Raw genomic sequence first — 19326 nt, forward strand, 5'->3', positions numbered from 1 at the left:
GAAAATTGGTTGGCGAAACGGCGCGTGAGAAAAACAAACGAACGGACAAACGAACAATGAAACATCGGAGTTTAACAATGAGCAGGCGAACGATGCTCGTTCGAATAGCATGGTTTATTTTAAAATACGAGTAGAAAACGCATACATAAGAAGCGGAAGACCGTGGCTAGTCAGTCAGAGATTCGCAGCGAATACCTGCAACGTTTTGAAGGGATCTTGCAGAGATACGACCAAGATAAAACTTGCTCCGCGAGAATATAGAGAGGGAACGCGAAACGCTGCTCGAGACGCGTTTCGGGATAACGAATGCCGTTGAATCGATCAACGAAAAATGCGAAAACGTTGCGCGTGACGAAGCAACTGGCTCTCGTTACTCTCGTACAGCGTTCACGTTTTCGCGACAATCCGATAGCTGGAGTATCTAGCCGTTCCAACAGCTACGTATCTCGCGTCAGCCTTAAGCTTTAACTTAACTTACAATTTTAGAAATACTGCAGCCAAAACCGCTCGTAACGACACATACACGCGTTTCGAGCAGATAACACGAAAAGAAGAGAAAGGAGAAACTAGAGAAAAAGGAGAAAACGTATACGCGGTTCGTTGGATCATACGAACGTCGAGTTTCTCGGAAAAGATATACAATTTACGTGGCAACAACATTTTTTCAAGGCACACTTTTATATAATATAGTGGTAAAAATAAAAGCGACGACGATGATGTAACAATAACGATAACAATAATAACGACGATAGCTATGGTCATCGCGACGATGGCGACGGTGATAATAGCGATAATGATAACAGCCATAGAAAACAACTATTGCAATGTCGCATATTAAGATTTATTAAGTAAAGAAGAGAGAAAAACGCGAAGTTGGCAGAATGGACGAGACATTTGCTACAACGAATATGGACCGAGCGTCCGACGTAACGTAACGTCCGACGAAAACAGCGGGGCGGACGAAGAAGTACGTTTCGTCGGTTTCGAGGGAAAACGAGACGGGGTGGTTTTAGGCCGTTGAATCGTTTCGTAACGAAGACGAGACGAGACGAGACGAGCGTTCGGTACGGTCGGGCAATTGCGATTGCACTCGAAATCCTACGTCGATTAAATAAATAGACTAGAACGAGGTCGTATCGAGATGGTGGGAGAAATACGATCTTGCGTCTGGCAACGCGGAATAAGAGAGTATCTTCTACGAAAGACGAACTGTCGCAATCACTTGGATAATACGCGTATACCGTAACGCACGTTACCGATTACTCGGCCGAGAAACGTGGACGATAACGCTGGAATCAATGCGCGCAACGAACAAAAGTAGCGAGACGTTGGGTGCGCGCGTAAAGCGTCGTCGCGCGAATCGGCGAAAACGAGATTAACTGTGGTCGTTGGCGCAACGGCTCGTCGTTTCAGCGGACGTGGCTAGCGAATGTTTCGTCTGGGTCGTACGTTCGCCGCCTTTGCTCCTGCAAAATCAAAGGAAACGCGATATTACAACCGTCGAGGAACTAAGGAGGAGTAGAAGGAGGAGAGACGAGCGATTACCTCCTCTGTTCCGTGGATCGTTCGTCGCCGCAGGGAGCGGCTGACGACGAAGCAGGATCGGTATCTTCGTAAAGCTCCAGCGTTCTCGCGTTCTCCGTGCAAGTTTTCCGTTTCGCGGCGTTTGCGCGTAGATCCGAATTTCCGTTGTAGTAGCCGTTCTCGCACCTAGTCGGATACTCGCTGCACGTCGGCGACCTCCTAGACGGCGAGTAGTCCGCGGTGCTCGGAGATAGCAACTCCTCGTAGTACTGGACGGTTTTCGGTTCGGCAAGTCCGATCGCGTACTTTCTCGGCAGAGAGGAGTAACCGAGGCTGACAGAGTCGTTGGACAAGCTGGAAGCAGAAGGTCTGTACACGGTGGCTAGATCCGGATCCGCGGTAAAGTCGACGCTGTGATATCTCGACCTGGAGGCGGACAGGTCGAAGGTCGGCGACCTGAGATACCTTCTGAGAGGATCGTAGGACGAGGAGAGTACGACCGGGTGCTCGGTCGGCGACTTGAGATCGGTGACGTAGCCGGTATCGGAGTAGCGAGCGGCTCGGTCGAGCGATCGATTGCGACGATCTATCGCGACGCCATCCTCGCTATAGAAACCGTACCTTTTGTCAGTGGCGTACCTGTTGCCGCTGCTGCCGCCGCCGCCGCCGCCACCGGTCTTCGAAGTGACCGCGGAGGCGAATCCGGCGTATCCGGTTCCGTATCTACCGCGATCCCGGTGCTCGCGGTGTCCGCTGAAGCTGAATTTTCTCGGCAGCGTCGCGCTGCCGGGCAAAGCGACGCCCGGTGGCGGAGCCGTCAACGACGGTCTTCGTCTATCGTTGAACCGCGAGTAGAAGCTTCGTCTGCGTATTCGATCGATCACCGATTCCGAATTGTCAGAGTTGTCGTTTCTGGCGTACAACGAATGCGACGGAGACGTGGGCGAGTGCAAGTCCGGTCGCGCGTGGCTCAATTCCGCCGAGCTGATCGACCACGAATCGAAGCTCTCGGGATCGTCCATCGGCGAAAGAACGTCGTTCGGATAATCGGTGCCGGTGACGGCGGTAGTTGCGCTCGTTATCGGCCGCTCGTTCTCCGTCGAAACTTCCGAAGGAATCGCGCTCGACTTTCTCGCTTCCGGCGGATCTTGCACCGCGTTCACCGCCGATTCCGCGTGGCTCTCGATGATCTTGGCGCACTCGGTCACCTCTCGCTTCAGTTCGGCAACGTCTCTGACGCGCAACGGTTTGTCGACGATTGTCTTGTTGCCGGCGATGCTGGCGCGATGCGTCACCTTCGACAGACATTCCATCAGCTTGCCGGGGAGATCTTGGTTCGTCGTCGACGACGGGGAATCGGATTTCGGCGAATCCCTCTTGGGCGTAGCGTTCCTGAACGAGTGTTGAGGTATCTTGGACAGATCGAGCTTCAGATTGTTCCTGTTCGGTCGTTGAGACTCCCGTTGAATTTTCCTCGGTTCGTCGTTGTTGGTTTCCTCCTCGGAATAGTCGTTGGTACCTCTTTCCTCGCTCTTGTCCCCCGATTCCGTCCCAAGTCCGTTTTCTTCCGAGTTGCCCGGCTTCGCGCTACCGGTCGCGACTTTTGACTCGACCGAACTCTTGTCGCAGATACCGGCTACCTTTTTCTTCGTTCGAGGTTTCGCCGGCTTCTCCTTCCCTTCCGACGTTTTATCGGCGTCGCCGGATTTGTCGATCGATTTGTCGCCGGTCCCACCGCCGGAGACCGTCGACTTTTTCACCACCTTCTTCGTCACTCGTACTATTCTCTTCTTTTTCACGCCGTCCGAGTCGTTGCTTTCCGACGTTTCGCACGTCTTTTTCGTCGGTTTTCCCGTCTTTTTCTCCGCGTTCTCGGATCTGCTCGGTTCCGTGGACGAGGCGCCGTTCTCCAGCGAACACCGATTCGCTCGTTTACCTCTGTTGCCCGGGATCGCCACGGATCTCTTTTCCGTCGATCTTCTCTCGTCGTCGTTTGGTTTCTCGCGTCTCGTATCCGTCGATGCTTGCTCCGCGTCTCGATTCCAGTTACCTCTCTCCCCGGCCGATTCTTTCTCGCGTGACGCGCTCCTCTCTTTCGCGGTCGACGGTGTTCCGTCCTGCCTCGGTCCCTCCTTCGACGAGAACCGCCTCGAAGATTCGCACGAGGAGACGCGTTTTTCCGGCTTGTCCGATTTGTTCGCCTCGCCGATCTTCTTCGCGGATCTGGCGTCGGCGTTGGCGACCAGCTTGGTCGGTATCTTGCTACCGACGGTAGGAGCGGCGGTCGCATCCTCGACGGATGTGAGATCCGCGAGCACCTTCGGCGGACTCTTCTTCAGCTTGCCGAGGATCGTGGTCTGCGATCGCGTGCCGTTCGCCAGCTGTTTCGGATCCGCGGTCTTGAACAAACCGAGCACGGAAGAGACTCTGCTCTTCGGAGAGTTTCGCTTCGGGTTTTTCGGCCGGGAGAGATCCTCGACGCTGCTCGCTCTTTCGAGGGTAACGCGTTCGTTGGAGGCCGAGGAGAGGCGACGGTCGACCGGTGGCGCGGATCGTTCCCGCGACGCTTCGTTGCCGATCGTTCGCTCGTCGCTCGCTGCCGATCTCGCCGTCGTCTTCTCTCGTCCCGACGAACGCTGTTCGTCGTTGCACCGAAGACTCTCCAGCTTCTTCTCCAACGAGTGCAGAAATCCGTTTCGCGAACCTTCGATCGGCTCTGTCGTTTCCGTCGCCGTTTCCCTTTCCCGCGAGCATCGATCCCTTCTCCGACAATTGATCTCGTTCTTCAGTTCCTTCTCCCGTTTCTTCTCCGTCTCGACGCTGCCTTCTCGGCTCGTCGTCGTTGGCACGGTGGTTTTCGACACCGCTGCCGCGTCCTTGTTCTCGCTTTTCCGCTTCATGAACCGAGACTTGCGACGTTCGTTCTCCGCCGCCTTCTGCGCTTCCTTCTCTTTCGCGTAACGACTCTCCTCTCTGGGCGTATCGAAAAAGTCCGGCCGTAGGAATCGCGATATCCGACGTTGCTTCGACTTTTGCGGCTTCTCTTTCTCCTTCTCTACCTCCGTCGTTTCCTTCTCCTTGTCCCTGGTCGACTCGTTCTCCGATCGGCTGGCGGCGGTTTTGAAAAACTTGCTCAGCAACGATCTTTCCGGGACGAGGGTTCGCGCCACGAGATTCGCCACGTCCTGCGAATCCGCCAACGATTTTCGCCGGTCGACGACCGCGCTCGGCTCTCTGGTCAACGAGCCGGATCGCAGCCTCAGGCTGGGGATACAGGTTCGCCGCTTCGAGGTTGCCGAGGCTCCGGTCGTTTCCGCCACCGAGATCAACGATCGTTTCTCGCATTTGTCCGTGTCTCGGTAGCTGGACGTTAGATTCACCGCGCCGGATGAGCCCAAGTTCTTCAGTTTCGATTCCCTGATCAAGTTCTCCGCGGCTAACAACCTGTTCTCCAAGTTTCTCGACGAAGGATCCGACTTGTACGCGGGCTTGTAGTCGACCGCGTTGTTGGCGCAAGACTCGGTCGGCGAAGCGTCGTCGTCCAACGGGTTCGTGTTGGAGTCGCAGGCCGAGGTCGAAGCGTACTCCGAGATCGAGCCGCTTCTGTCGCCGGCGAACGCGTCGTCCGACGTCTCTTCCTGAATCTTGTCCGTACGATACGAACGGAAGCTGTCCTTTCGCAGTCTGCCCGTGCTGGCTCGACCACCGCCAGTTTCGTTGTACCATCTGCCGAGGTTGCCACGCGCCACCGTGTCCCTGGGAAACGTGGAGAAGAAGGAGGAACGACCGTGCAGGTGTCGATTATCCGCGAGATCATCCTCGTCGTCGAAGAGACCGACGACGGTACGACGGGGCGAGGCGAGCGATCCGGTCGACGATTCCAGTAGGCTGTTGGTTCTCCTGATGGCCCGTCGATCGCTCGCCGATCGGTGCTTGTACTCGGACTGGTCGGAAACGGTGGAGACGGATCGGTCGACCGCCGCCGCCGCCGACGACGACGACGCCGCCTCGGACGCGTCTCTCTCGGCCGAACGGGCCCGGCTTTCGCGCGAAACGGACGGTGATCTCGTCAACGATCGTCTGGTTTGCTCGATCAACGTTCTGCCCAATCGTCTGGTCAAGCTCGGCGTGAAGCTTTGCTCTAACGATTCCTGCGTCTCTTTTTTCATTCGCGTTGCTTCCGCTTCTACGTCTTCGCGTGCTACTTTATCTGAAAAACAAACCTCCGGATGACATGTGTTCTCGGGCCGATCGTCCAAAAGTTTCGTCGTTGTCTTTATGACGGGAGGCGGATAAAATACTCCGACTTTCTCCATATTTACACTCCTTTATTTCTACATACATGAAATTTCTTCTTTCGTCTCTTATAAAATTTCTCGAAAAATTAATAAATAAATTTAACCGATGAAAGAAAGAAAGATAGAGATAGAGATAGAGGGAGAGAGAGAGAGAAACGGCTCCAAGGCCACTGAACCGAACGATGAACGAGTTTGCCCGCGCGCAGCGTATCGTAACGCGATAAAGAGAGAAGAAAGAAAAGAAAAGGGGAAAAAAAAAAAGAACGAAACGGACAACCCGGTTGTTTGATCCGGTTGTTTCGATCCAACGTTACGTGGAAAGCGTCCGAGAACGATCGTCTCTCTGTACCGTTATGTCGTCGCAGGAAACTAAATTTAAAAAGAAATAAAGAAGATGAGCAAAGAGAAGATGGGGAAAAGAGGAGGCGAAAAGACTTGGAAAACGATACGAAACGTACGGACGAAACGAACGAATCGAGGGACGGACTGATACCGAACGCGCCGCTAAACGGGCAAAGGCGTCGATAGTTCGATGTCTGGCACTTTCGGGGTTTGTACAGTGTAATCGGTACTTGTGTAACGATACCATCCCCCTTTCCAAAACGTACATCGACGAGGATGTACGGACACGCATCACGCGCACGTTCACACGTATACACGCGTCAGTTACACGCGGATGTGTATACATATCTATATATATCTATATATATATAGATACATACATACATACATACATACATACATGCGTACGTGACATACGTCTCCAAGTATATCGACACGAGAAATTGTCAAGAGTAAACTCGTATACTCGCCGAACGATGACATGCAGCATATGAGGCTTTCTATGTGCGTACGGACACCAGGTTATAGGTTTTTAGTGGGGTTTCAAGAAATCAGAACGGTGTTTGGAGATCGCGATGGTTGACTATGCGAATCCATCGCGAATCCATTGGAAGGTGGCCGGCCGCGGCTGCTGCGAACGGCGTTAAACTCGACTCGAACGTTAACAGAGGACTCGCAAACGGATTCGCAAGATCAACCGTTTGGCGGTCGAGTAACATCGAAATAAATACGTATGTCGTGTCGAGCGACGAAAATCAGAACGCGTGAAATATGTAAACTCAAGTCGAGGATAATGCAGAGTGTACGGTATTAAATACGATATGATAGCGTTATCAAAGCATGCTGAGAACAATGTAAAAGTAATAAAACGTTGTTATTTAAACTCTTAAAAACACAACAAATATCAGCCATCTCAAACAAGGGTTAGCTCCTTTCGCCTCGCGGTGTACAATTTTTCCAAGTATCTTTCCTCTTAATAGCGTAAGTTTTCGACGGTACACAGCGGATACGTGGTCTCGGAGATCGATCGATCCATCGCTGGTGTTCGCGCATCCAGCGATCCTTCGCCGATTGCCACGCGTCGTGACAGCGAGACGATGGCGTATTCCTTGAAAGAGCGCGATGACGACCCGGTCGATGGATCGCAATTGACCCGGGCTGCGTCCGTCGATTGGCGGAAACTCGGAAAATCGCTTCCACGTCTTCTCGTTGAGCAGCGTGCGTGCTCGATCGACGCGAGATCTTCCTTCTGTCCGGGTCGGCTATCGTTTGTCACGCGGCGCGCTAGACGAACGCGACCGCGGTCGAGCTACGACGAGTGGAGCGCGTTGGTGAGCGCGGCTTTGATGTTCGATAGGTGTGCAGAGTTTGGCCGAGTGTCGCGCAAACATCGGAACGTCGGCCGCACGTCGGCCGCACGTCGCTCGAACGATCGCGAACATTCGCGTGATCGATCGTGCGGCAACAGAGCGACGAGGTGACGTTCGTCGGATAAAAGTGTGCTGGCATAGTACCTAACTTGCTTTGCCTACTGGGGATTAGCATCCGCCCGCCTACGTAGAGTCACTCGCACGGTCGCTGCAACAACCGTGAGAAAAAAACCGTCAATTACATCTATTTAGACAAAACGATTCTACCGTGATTTTCCAGTGTATATTTTCGATAATCGGTCGCACCATCGGCACGGTTCGTTCGTTGCCCGACCGACGAAAGAACGATGCCACCTTTCCACCATCTTTGCCGATTAATCGCACGAGAGTTACGCCGGTCGCGTGGAAAATGGATAATTAAGCGTTAAGCCGTTAGCTCGGGCGTTGCGCGCGTCTTACGAAACTCGTACTTTGGCGAACCACGCGATCGAATCACCGCCCGTATAAACAAGAAAGAATTTCAGCTGTCGGCTGACGTTCCTCTTCGCGCGATTCCGGCCGGCGTCGCTTCGCGCGGAACAAACTCTCGTTAGCAATTCGTTCGGAAAAATCGGCTACTCGATCGATCTCGTCTCTTCTCACCGTTTTCATTTTACGGCCGACTTTGCTTCTCTTCGATTTTCTTTTTCGTTCCAACGACCGTGACGTTACGAACGTGCGGTTACGAACGTGGTACCGAAGAAGAAAGCGAAAGAATGCGCAGCCGATTCGGATCGAGGTTTGGTCGATGGAAAACGAAGCAATCGTGGTGGACGGTGCGCGTATACCGAAAATATCAACTCTGGAATATCCGCTCCGATCGCTGATTGAAGAGTCGACGATAGACTTGAAGATGCGAAGTAGATGCGTAAATTTTCATCAAAGATGGATTTTATCTTGGAGAGTAATAGAACTGAATTTCCTCGTGTATTCGTGTATATGGGTAACGTGTGCAATCATGCTTTAAAAAGTAAACTTTAGCGTGACACTGAATAAATTAAAGAAGAAAAGTGAATTGCGGCTGCTCGTGTTAATGGGATAGTATGTAAATCAACAACATCGCAACTCGCTGCTACTGCGTGTATTACGGGCTTCTACGTGTTAGGCAAAGTACGGCGAGTCACGTCTGTGAGTAATTTTAATGCTCAAACTTGTTCGAACGCGAGCGGAGATTAATCGTTCGATGCTTGATCGCGTAATCGCGTGTCTTCGGTCTGCGCGGTTCTATCGCGGAAAAAATGAAGAAAAAGAGTGTAAGAAAGAAGAAGAAGAAGAAGAAGAAGAAGAGGAAAGAAAAACGGAACAACAGGCAGGTACCGTTTGCAAAGAACACGGTGCAGACATGCGCTTAGAAAACTGTATCTCGTTCGCGCACTTGTACTTTGCGCAACGAAGAAGCCGGTGTAAGCCGCCACCGAAAAAAAAAAAAAAAAAAAAAAAAAAAAAAAAAAAAAAAAATATCGGTGCTCTCTCGTCCAAAATTCAAAAGGAGACGCGCGAGTACCGGTTACGTTTCGATCAGCCTTCGACCTTCTCGATTTCGCTATACGCGTCGCAAATCACTGAAACGTTTACCCACCTGTGCCAAACACGAACCATATATCTTTATACATTTCTAAACGAGGTTAGTATCAAATGTTGCAAAAAAACATCGTCAGGCAAGAACATCGGAAAAAAGATACTCGGCGGAGGAAGAGAGACAGACGAAAAGAGAAAAGAAAATGAAAAAGAAACGGCAAGGGGAGGAAAGATGGATGATCGACGGAGAAAGCGGGTCGTTGGAGAGAGAAAGAGGATCGTTGGAGGGGGGCAGGGGGAGGGGAGGGGAGGGGCGAGGGTGATGGGCAAAAATAAAGAAAAAGATACGCTCTGTCTATCAACGACTCGACAACAGCTAGGTTGTACCAGAAAATGCATGCCGAGTAAACGCATTCGGCATTTTCTCGTACGGCTTGCGATTTCAACCAGTGACAAAATATATCCTCGTTAAATATATCTTATTAAATAGGATCGCGAATAGGCGGAAGCTCGTCTTTTCACGAACCACGATGATCCAACCGAAGATCCAAAGTTACGAGGAAATTTTGACACTGGGTAGAATCTCGAGCCGCGTGAACCGTTTGTGATCCGGCGATCCATTCGACGATCCGTTCGACGATCGTTGCTTCCATCGAAACTCGACGACGAGCAGGTGGAACATGGAACGCAGAGGGTTCACCCTCGTTGGACACGAACGATTCATTTCGCAGCACGATACGGTTGTTTTTCTACGGTAAAATTTGTAGAACGATCGTAGAATAATCGCTGCAGGTTTATCTTACCTCTTGGTAAAGTGTTACTGCCGACATCGAATACCGTTTCCCTCGATGGATTACCATGCGATCCTGGACTGCTCGGAGTTCCTGGGTTCGACGTGCTCGAGCAATCTTTCCTCGACAGTATGTCACCCTCTCGACCGAGCGTATGCCTGAACTGCGACTCCGACAACCGCCTAGGTTCCAAACAGATAAAACGTTTGCGTGATTCTCCTACGGATTGCGAACGTTTGCTTTCACGCGCGTTCCATCGGTCGTTGGTCGAAACTATTCTTCCGATCTCGTCAACGTAACGAAACGCAACCGTTCGTTGGCTGGCTGTTGGAAACCGGCGAGATCGCCCGAAAAGCCGGCGTTTCGAGAGCGCAGCTCCGACAGCCAAGTATAGCGTATGAAAGAAAGCGTGAGAGGCAAAAGTGTACGCGTTTCGAACGGCGAGGAGAACGGCCGTTACTATCGCAGCGAGCCGATACGTTCGAGATAGAATACTCGTGATATATTTTGCGCTACCTTCTAAAATAATCGGCATAGACTACATTGTTCTAAAGTTGTTGTAACAATTGGACTCACGTAGTCACGGTCCTCGTTTCGACATACGTCTGGTAGCTTGCACAAACAAGCGTTAAACCGTTGTCATTAGGTATCCTCGATATTTCAGCAATCTCGCGCGAGAAAGAGAGAAAGACAGACGGTAAAGGATGGCTAAACGGCATCGATAAATTACCTCGACAGTGGTTTGTTTAGACCCCACAACGCTTGCGAGGAATTGGATCCTAGTCTTCCAAACAGGCGGGAACTTGGGAAGCCGGTGGTACGATTGTCGTCCACGTTCAATCTTTGTGTCAAGCTTCGCACTCTGGACAGCAGAGTGGAGAATAGGTTCTCGGCGGTTAACAATTCGAATCCATCGTCGTCGTCGTCCTCGCCGGAGGACAAGCTGTCCACGTGTTCCGGTGGCTGTCTCGATGGCCGGGAGCTTCTCAATCGATGCATGTGTCGTTGCAATAGATCCTCGCTGTCTCTGCAAGCGACGAAAACGCGTATCATCGACTCCTTGCTATCGTACGGACGCTCGAACGCGCGTCGAAAGCTGCAGGACTCGAAACGAAGAGATAAAGCCCTACCTGTGCAACGAAGAGAACGGCGATTCATCCTCGCTCGCATCCGACAACAGCGAGCTCATTCGTCGAGGTCTACCAAATCTGGAGCGGGGCACGTTGGCGCTAGACGGTGTGCCACCGGTTTTGCTCTCAGGCTCCACGCTACCGGATCTGGGGGTCACGTATCCACCGCCTTCCACGGCGATAGGAATAATATATTCTCGAGGACTCTTTCGGATCGGCTCGGGACCAACGGTCGATCCGAGAGCGCTATCGGTATCCGAGTCCGCGGTCGATTGACGAGACAACGAGCCCGACCGCTGCGAAACCGATCTTTGAGGCATCGGTGGCGGCTTGGAAGGTGGAGGCGTGGTCGACGAATGTCGCGAATGCCGATGATCCGCTTCCATCTGTCGTTGGAAATCGTGTATCGAACGGATCAAGAATCGACGAATTAGATTATCGCTCGAGTTCAATACCTGAATCGGAATTATCCTCTCCTTCGGCGCACCGCTCCTCGGTCTGCTTTCAGGTTCCAAGCTGGAGCTTCGATTGGTCTGCGGTACCGCGGCTGCAACGGGAAACGCCACTTCCGATCGTTGCGTTCGCAGTTTCTGTGGCTGAAACGCGTCGATCTTGGCCTCGAGTTCGGATTTGAACGCGAACGGAACTTGGGCCTTGTAGGGTTTCGTACTCGTCACGGAGATCTCGGCTTTGCTCGTCTTTCGTGGTCTGGGTAGAGTCGCGCTCTTTAGAGTGATTTCCATTTTGCTGGACATTTTTGGTTCTTCCGGTTCGTCGTCGTCGTTGTCGCCGTCGTCGTTATCGTTGTCGAACGCCTCTGTCGAGACCTGAAAACATTCGATCGAATAAAAACGCGTGCACGGTTAGAACGTTTTCGTTCGCCGATCTACCGTCGATCTTACCGTCGATCTTACCGTCGCTCGTCCGTCCGCGTCCGCTGTTTTCTCATCGAACGAGAAGTTGGTTTCGGTGGGTGTCGTAGTCAAGGATTGCGTGGCCGAACGCGAATCGTTCGTACCGACCGATATCTTTGACGGAAGTTTCTTTGGTTCTTGGCTGGAGGGCGAAATTGGCGGAGATCCGTTTATCCTCCTTTGCATAGGTGGTTTACCAATCGCACCACTTATTATGTCGATAGCCCGTTTTTTCGCCTCTTCCTTCTTCTTCTCCTCTTCTTCGTTTTCCTCTCCCTGCTCCTGCTGTTCCTGTTCCTCGCGTTCGATTCGCGTTGGCTTCGTCTTGTCGTTCGAATTTTCGTTCCTCTTCGCGTCCGTCGTAGGAACGTCGATGATCATTTTGGACGCGACGCATTTCGTAGGCGGAGGCGTGACAATGGAAGAGAGACTGGCCTTTCTTTCGAACACGCGCTTCGCCCCTCCAACGTTCACGCCGGGTATAAAGATCTTTTTAGGTTTCTCGTTTTCCACGTTCGACGCCATCTGATTGAACTTCTCCGCGGTCTCGAATATCTTGGAGCGTCTCCTTTCGAACGTCTTGCCAGCAGCGTCTCGCGGTTCGTTGGAAAGTTCCGAATCGAGAGACAGCGCCTTTTCTTTCAGCTTCTTAAACTCTCGTTGAGTCGCCTCGAGGCTGATCGATTCCTCTTGAACGCCGGTCGACGACGTTCTCTCGAACCTCTCGTTTCCGGCCAAAGTCTTCTCGTTCGATGGTTCGAAGACGGGAGTCGCGGAACGCGCGATCGTTTGATCGTGCTCCATCTCCGAACGTTTCGACGATTCGTCACGGTGTCCGTCGTCTAACGATTTCGCTTGGCGTTCGTCCGGCAAGCGCTCCTCGTCGTGATTGACGACGGCGCGATCTTCCGACGAGACTCGCCGGGATTCGTCCACCGCGAGCGGTCGCTGTTCCGGTTCGTGAATCATCGGCGTTTTGCTTCTCTCCTTGCTCGGTGACCTCTCGCTACATTCTTTGATCAATTCTAGACAAGCTGCCGTAGATTCGATCTTGTTCAAGTCGACGGTCTTGCTAATAGGAACGGTTACCATTGGATCCACCTCCATAGCTTCCTCCGTGATCGAGTTTGGAATAGGCGCCGAGTGATGCCTACAAAAGGGGGGGAAAAAAAGAAGAGAGAAAAACAGAGTAACGAACGAGTTCAATGGGAAGGACGTTGACGCGACGAAGAGGCTTCGTATCGATTACCTGGACACGGATTTGTACATTCTAGCCTCGGGTTCGTCCCGCTTTTCTTTCCTTCGAGGTCGTTCCTTTCTCTTGGCATCGGCGGCAGCCGTTTCGTCCATCGACGGCGTTGTCTCCAATTTCCTTTTGGCGTCGCCACCGATCGGAGCGGTCCTCTGCTCCTCCTCGATTAACTCTCTTCTTATCCGTCTATCGGAACCGCTCTGATCCAGTTCCATCAAGCTGCCGACGGAATGGCATCTGGTAGGTATCAGAGTTTCGGAAGACACGTTATTCGGAACGTCCGCTGCGGCTGGCTGTTGGTCCCCGACGACCAGTTTCTCCGCGCTCGCGGACTGTGGTACCAGAGAGAGCAACAAATCCAATCGAACGGGAGTTTGAGCCGCCAAGTCCTCCGCGATGTCCAAGCAATTCTGCTCGTAACCTTCGTTCACCCACCAATGGGTGCAAATCCTTTCGATGTCGGCTCTTCTGGCGGGACAAACGGTCAGCATGTCCTTGATAAGAGGGGAGGCGGCTGGAAGAAACACGGGATTAGGTGGAACCACGTTGACGCCGCTCGTAGACGGAGAAACAGCGAGCTACGAGTCAACACTTACGCGACGGTTTCTTAGGTTCGAAGTAGTCGGACTGTGAGATCTGTTTGACTAGTCGTTTGAAGTTGGAGCCGTCGAAGGGCATGGCACCGTACACCAGAGTATAGAGAAGAACGCCCAAGCTCCAGCAGTCGACTTCGGGGCCGTGATACGGGGTACCTTTGACGATTTCGGGACTGGCGTACAGCGGACTGCCGCAGAACGTGTTCAACAGTCGTTGCTCGTCGAACACGTTCGACAAGCCAAAATCCGCGATTTTCGCGTTTCCAACCTGATCTAGCAATATGTTTTCCAGCTTCAAGTCCCGATGACAGATTTTATGCTTGTGACAGTAAAAAACTGCGGTGGCTATCTGTCGAAATATTCGTCGAGCCTCGTGTTCCGTCAGCACCTTGCGCTCGCTCAAGTAGTCGTAGAGTTCGCCACCGGCTGCGTACTCCATTACCAGCACCATCTTCTCCCTGTTCTCGAACACTGGAAAAACGCGATCGACGTGAGAGTTTCGATCTCTGGAAGAAACCAGACCAGACCGTACCTTCGTATATGTGAATAATGTTGGGATGTTGAACGCTCGACATTATCTGAATCTCCCTTCGTATCCTGATCAAGTCGGCTTCCGTTTCTATCTTGCATTTTTTAATAGTTTTTATCGCAACTTCTTGCCCGGTTTCCTTGTTGATTCCCAATTGAACTTTACCATAAGTACCTTGACCGAGCTTCTTGATGATGTCGAACCTGAGAGCAAGAGAAAAGGAATACGGATTGATTCGCGTGCTCGTGATATCCGCAACGCGACTACATACTACTATCTCTTATCATCTCTCTCGCGTTACGTAAGTTCCAGCAAGTATTTAGCGAACACGCGAATCTTACTGCCCCCTCCCCCAATCGTCTAGAATTCCGGTCTTCTCCGCTTCATACCTCTGCTTCAATTTCCGTTTGTGATTGTGAAGTCGCACCCCGCCCGTGCTCTCCATTCCTCCCATTATGTTGTGTATATTCGCCTCGCCTACCACCATTTTTTCTTATTCTTATCTGAAAACAAAGCGAGTACCGGTGTAATATCGAGTAAAACAGGCCTTTAAGGTTTAAAGAGGAGGAGGAGGAGGAGGAGGATAAGGAGAAGAAGGTGGCGGTGGTTGGTCTCATCAGCTGTTTCCGTCGATGCTCGTTTAGCAAGAAAATTCCAAGATATCGAGTGTCCGCGTCGAAAAAACGTTTGGAACGGTGTTGTATTCGCGGTGCGAGACGCGCACGATGAATCGGCAACGAGGTCGTATTCAACCGGACTAGAAAGAGACTCGGTGGGTGGGGAGAGAGAGATATTATTTTTTTCGAAAGATGACTCGTTGTTAGGGTCGACCTCCAAGCTGGAGGTTCGAAGTCGGAGGCTGAATGCCCGCGGTCTCGCGATCGAGGATAACGGCAAAGAGGCAGAGTACGATTATCGGATTTACGGTGAAACCGAGAAGGAAGGACAGACGGACAAAATGCGGTGAGTTTATTTTCGGTTGCGAGACGCCGGCGTGCGTCTCTCCCGCCGATCAACGGCTCTAGCGACGCTTACCCCCCCGACGACGCACGCTCGTTTCCTGTCCGCGCTGTGCGCGCTGCCAACCGTATTCCATCGAATCCAGTCGAATCGAATCGAATCGATATAGGATTTCATCGAACCGAAATCTCGTTGTTTCTTCCGACGGAGCAAGTTCCGTCGTCTCCAACGACTGGCAGCGCGGTCGGACAAGAGACGGCGAAAGCGAAAGCGAAAGCGACGCGTAGATATCTCTGCATCGTCCACGACAGAGTACGGACAACGAGTAGAATGGTTCGCGATTCGAGGACGAAGGAAAACCTAGAAAGGAGAATGACGATCGCGAACGAAACGAAAGCGAAAAGCTTGGCTGGACCGCGCGTGCGATCCTCACTCTTGGCCTCCGTTTCCGAGCGAATTCCGCTTTGCTTCGCTTTGCCTGGCTACCTCTCGGTGAGTAACCTCGATGCGTATACCTCTGTATACCTTTCCTTCCCCGAAAAGCGTACGAATATTTTTCGAGGCCCACCTTGACTTCCTCGCGGCGAGCTCGTTTGGCTGATCGTCGCGCAGAAGCCACGCCAACACGCCTGCCAAACGAGAAACTTTTCACGGAAACCACCCGACCGTTCTTTCCCTCTCTTTCTTAGATCGTCCAGTCTGACTCTGCGATTCGCGATTCGTCAGCAATTGCATTATCCGCGTAATTGCGAACAACGGAAATCAAATTTTGCGAATCGGTGAATTTTTTTCGGCAGTCGATACCGACTAAATACTATAGGATACTCTATACTAAAAGGATTATATAGGCATAAATAATCAAAGAAATAAAACAAAGGACGCGAGGATCGAATCGTCGAAGAATCGTGGCGCGGGTCGGAACGGAACACGTGCCCGTAGAAAATCGCACGCGCGCTCGCGCGCGCATACGTAGTCTTTCTTGTTCTCGATATTCGATCGTGGTGCGTTTCGATATTTTTAGCGGGCACGTAGACCCGCCGCGTGGGCAGACCAGCTTCAGGGCTGATGTCCTAATGACTTCCATTTCCCCTTTTTCTCTCTTTCTCCACTTCCTGACCAAATCCGGTGGTCGATCGCCAACCTTTTTTTTTCGATCGAACGAGAGCATCGTTCGTGAAACGAGAGGTCGACCGGACGACGGAAAACGCGGCTGGAGATCGCGATCGATTCGACGATCGGATGACGCGACGCGAACGAACGTTCGCCGCTGAGCGATTTCGATGCACAGCGCTAGTAGGAACGATGTAGCCAGGTCATGATAATTTTTACCTCTTATTTATAGACCGAGTCTAAAATATCTTCTGTCAACGCGCGAAGTCTGAAAGAACGCGAGATAAATTCGACCGAGCAATTAGAAATAAACGCGCGCGGCCGATCGCACAGCCGATTCGCGCGGCTTCGCGCTTTGTCGTATCTTCCAAATCCGACTCGCTCTCTTCTCCTTTTTTTTTTTTTTTTCCTTCTTTCTTCGTTCTCCTTCTCTCCTCCCTCCCATCCAGTCTACTTCTTGCTTTTCGGCGAAATTTTTCAAGTCGGCAAACCTGCTAAAGCGGAACTATTCGCGCGAACTAGAGGGTCGACGCGCGAAGGCGCCGTTTGGCAACGATCGCTCGAAAAATTTGCCAACTTTGATTTTCTTCCCGCGACCTCGAAACGTCGACGATAAAACGTACGAGCACGCGCGCGCCTCCTTCTAGTTCCTAGTTGTTACGTCTCTTCCGATCCTATCGCCTCTTTCATCTATTTCAAATCGGTGCTACGGATTACGAATCTTCGTGCACCGCTCTGCCTCTTCCATCTCGTTCTCGTCTCTTCGAGCTACTCGTCCACTCTCTCCGCTCCTCTTTGCTCTTTCTCCCCCGCAAACTTTCGAAATTTCCAAACGCGATCTGCTACAGTTTCCAATCCTTTGCAAAAGCGTTAACCGTTATATGCCCGTTTTCCCGATATCGTTTCACCGTTAACAGCCGTTTGCGCTCGCTTTCGGTTCGTCGACATTCGCTACGAACGACCATAGAGAAAGCAGCGCGAAAGTGCTTCTCCAAACTGTTCGATATACGTAGAATGTTTATCGGGCCAGAGGATGTCGTTTGAACGTGACGTCATCCGGTGGCTTGTATGGCATCTTGTGATTCACGTATTATTATTAAAACCCTTATTATTCCATCGCGCGACTCGCATTGCATATATGAATGAATCTCTGTACGTTGGTCGTGGGTGATTGTACGCGTGGATCGCAATTTCTCGCGACAAAAGTTTGAGTCACCAAGAATTAATAGACTACTCGGTGAATTTCATTCGCGACCATCTGGATCTATGCTATTTCTGCCCTCGTAAATCTTTCGTGGTATTACGTTAAACCCGTATTAACGAGGAAAAGAAAATTAACAAGAGAATAAAGAAAGATAAAGAGCCAATCTAGGGAAAAGACAAAGAGTCGATAGACGACGTTCGAAGGAATCTCGAATAAAACGTCGTGAGAACACCGAGTCGTTATACGTTCTGCGACAAATTGCTAAGGTCAGGATCGAAATCGAATTCCGTGAGTCCAAGTGTATACGGTGAAACTCGATGTAAATATTGTCGGTAAGAACGTGACAGTAATGGGTGATAGGATCGGTAAATTAATTTCCTGATGCGGGTAATAAGACGTATCGATTGACGCGAGAATCGTTCTATCAATTGGGTTAAATAAAATGTATGTCACTGTGTGCGTACATGTATTTGTGCATCGTATGCAACTAAAGCGCGTAGCGCGGTATGTAGGTTCCTGCCGATAAAAATAGCATTCTGATATTTCGAAGAGTTCTTTAGGAACATCCGTTAATTATTTCGATCGTTATCGTTCGCTGTATAAACGTAAAAGGAAACATCGAGTGAACGTCATTCCGAGATAATACGGTAATGAAAGCGAGAGTGACGTCGACGATCACGACCACAACCAAGACCACGACCACGACCACGATCGCGACGACGACCGCGACGACGACCGCGACGACGACCGCGACGACGACCACGACGACGACCACGACGACGAAGAGGAGGACAACGACGATGACAACGAGCTTTCCTTCTTCGTTATCGAGTAATCGAAAACGCCCACGATAGAAAATCGACGCTTGTTCCTAACGTTTCTTTATTCAGGATTAATCGAGATAGACGTTCCTTCTTCGCACTCATATTCGTCGATGGAACGAACGGACGCTCTGAATGAGAATCGACACTCGGGTAGAGTCTAAAAATAGCGAGAATTTGTACCTTACAGTGAACTCTGGAGCCAAATTATCCTCTTTTGCGGCTGCTTTACGCTCCCGGGGAACTATACGAAAGTTACACTATTTACACTGTTATTATCGTCTTTGCCGTGACTCCGATCACTAAGTCTCTACGACTTTTGAATTTTTCTGAGAGATCGTACACGTTCCTCGTTTCCATTTCATTTTACCAGACATTTTTCGCGTGACGATACCGCACACAGTTCATGCGCTGCCACCATCTTTATTTACTAATTTTGGACTTGAACACTGAGAACAGGGAATGGATAGATTATAGTGATACCAGCGCCATCCTTCGACGTCATTTTCTACACTGCGAGTGTATGCGTTTTAAAAGAGTTTCGTACGATTTCGCTAATTTCGTCGCGATTGCATTTCGCCGATGCGAACACCGCTATAGAAAAAACATCCTTGGCTATGTATTAACGACATTTTTTATATAATGCGACACGATTCTTTATTATACGCGAACCACGCTCTACTTTCCAATTTCCTTTTCTATATAAGATATAATCTTTACTTTATGATAGAATCATAGATCGTTCTATGGATGTAATGATCATAATATGCATGAAATCTCGTCAGAATCAGAATTATCGAAACTGGCATTTGTTAAAGTTACTTGATATGGTTTTTGGAGAAAACAGATTTTTATACCATATTCACGGCTAAATCGGTAATACGGTATGTAGGTGGCTACTTGTTGTTGGTGAGTTTGCATGATACTC

At 50.8% G+C, this 19326-nt stretch overlaps 1 protein-coding gene across 7 annotated transcripts; it reads right to left on the reverse strand.

Annotated features, from left to right (window-relative positions):
* Positions 1-95: 95 nt before the first annotated feature.
* On the reverse strand, positions 96-19319 carry Nuak1 (Nuak family kinase 1). 7 transcript variants are annotated; one of them, XM_072019739.1, is made up of 14 exons: positions 18582-19319; positions 14693-14806; positions 14307-14506; positions 13775-14245; positions 13176-13692; positions 11915-13076; positions 11468-11839; positions 11013-11398; positions 10613-10909; positions 10459-10494; positions 9895-10064; positions 1990-5734; positions 1546-1878; positions 96-1466 (listed from the first exon to the last, which is right to left on the reverse strand). In XM_072019739.1, the coding sequence occupies exons 2-14, from the start codon at positions 14788-14790 to the stop codon at positions 1376-1378; spliced, it is 7878 nt and encodes a 2625-aa protein (XP_071875840.1). In that variant the 5' UTR covers positions 14791-14806; positions 18582-19319; the 3' UTR covers positions 96-1375. The 7 variants fall into 7 exon arrangements, with proteins under 7 accessions (XP_071875840.1, XP_071875834.1, XP_071875837.1 ...); XM_072019733.1 differs by having other exon boundaries at positions 1546-5734; positions 18587-19319; XM_072019736.1 differs by having other exon boundaries at positions 1546-5734; positions 11927-13076.
* Between the last annotated feature and the right edge of the window lie 7 nt (positions 19320-19326).

The sequence above is a fragment of the Bombus fervidus genome, chromosome 16, assembly GCF_041682495.2.
Source record: "Bombus fervidus isolate BK054 chromosome 16, iyBomFerv1, whole genome shotgun sequence".
In the NCBI taxonomy this organism is placed as follows: Eukaryota; Metazoa; Arthropoda; class Insecta; order Hymenoptera; family Apidae; genus Bombus; species Bombus fervidus.

Excerpts from the sequence above, each read along its gene's own strand:
- Nuak1 (XM_072019733.1), bottom strand. The coding sequence starts at position 14,790 with ATGGTGGTAGGCGAGGCGAATATACACAACATAATGGGAGGAATGGAG. Across the intron at positions 11,399-11,467 it reads AGAGGATAATTCCGATTCAG|ATGGAAGCGGATCATCGGCA; the intron begins GTATTGAACTCG and ends TTCCAACGACAG. Across the intron at positions 1,467-1,545 it reads CGATCCACGGAACAGAGGAG|GAGCAAAGGCGGCGAACGTA; the intron begins GTAATCGCTCGT and ends TTGATTTTGCAG.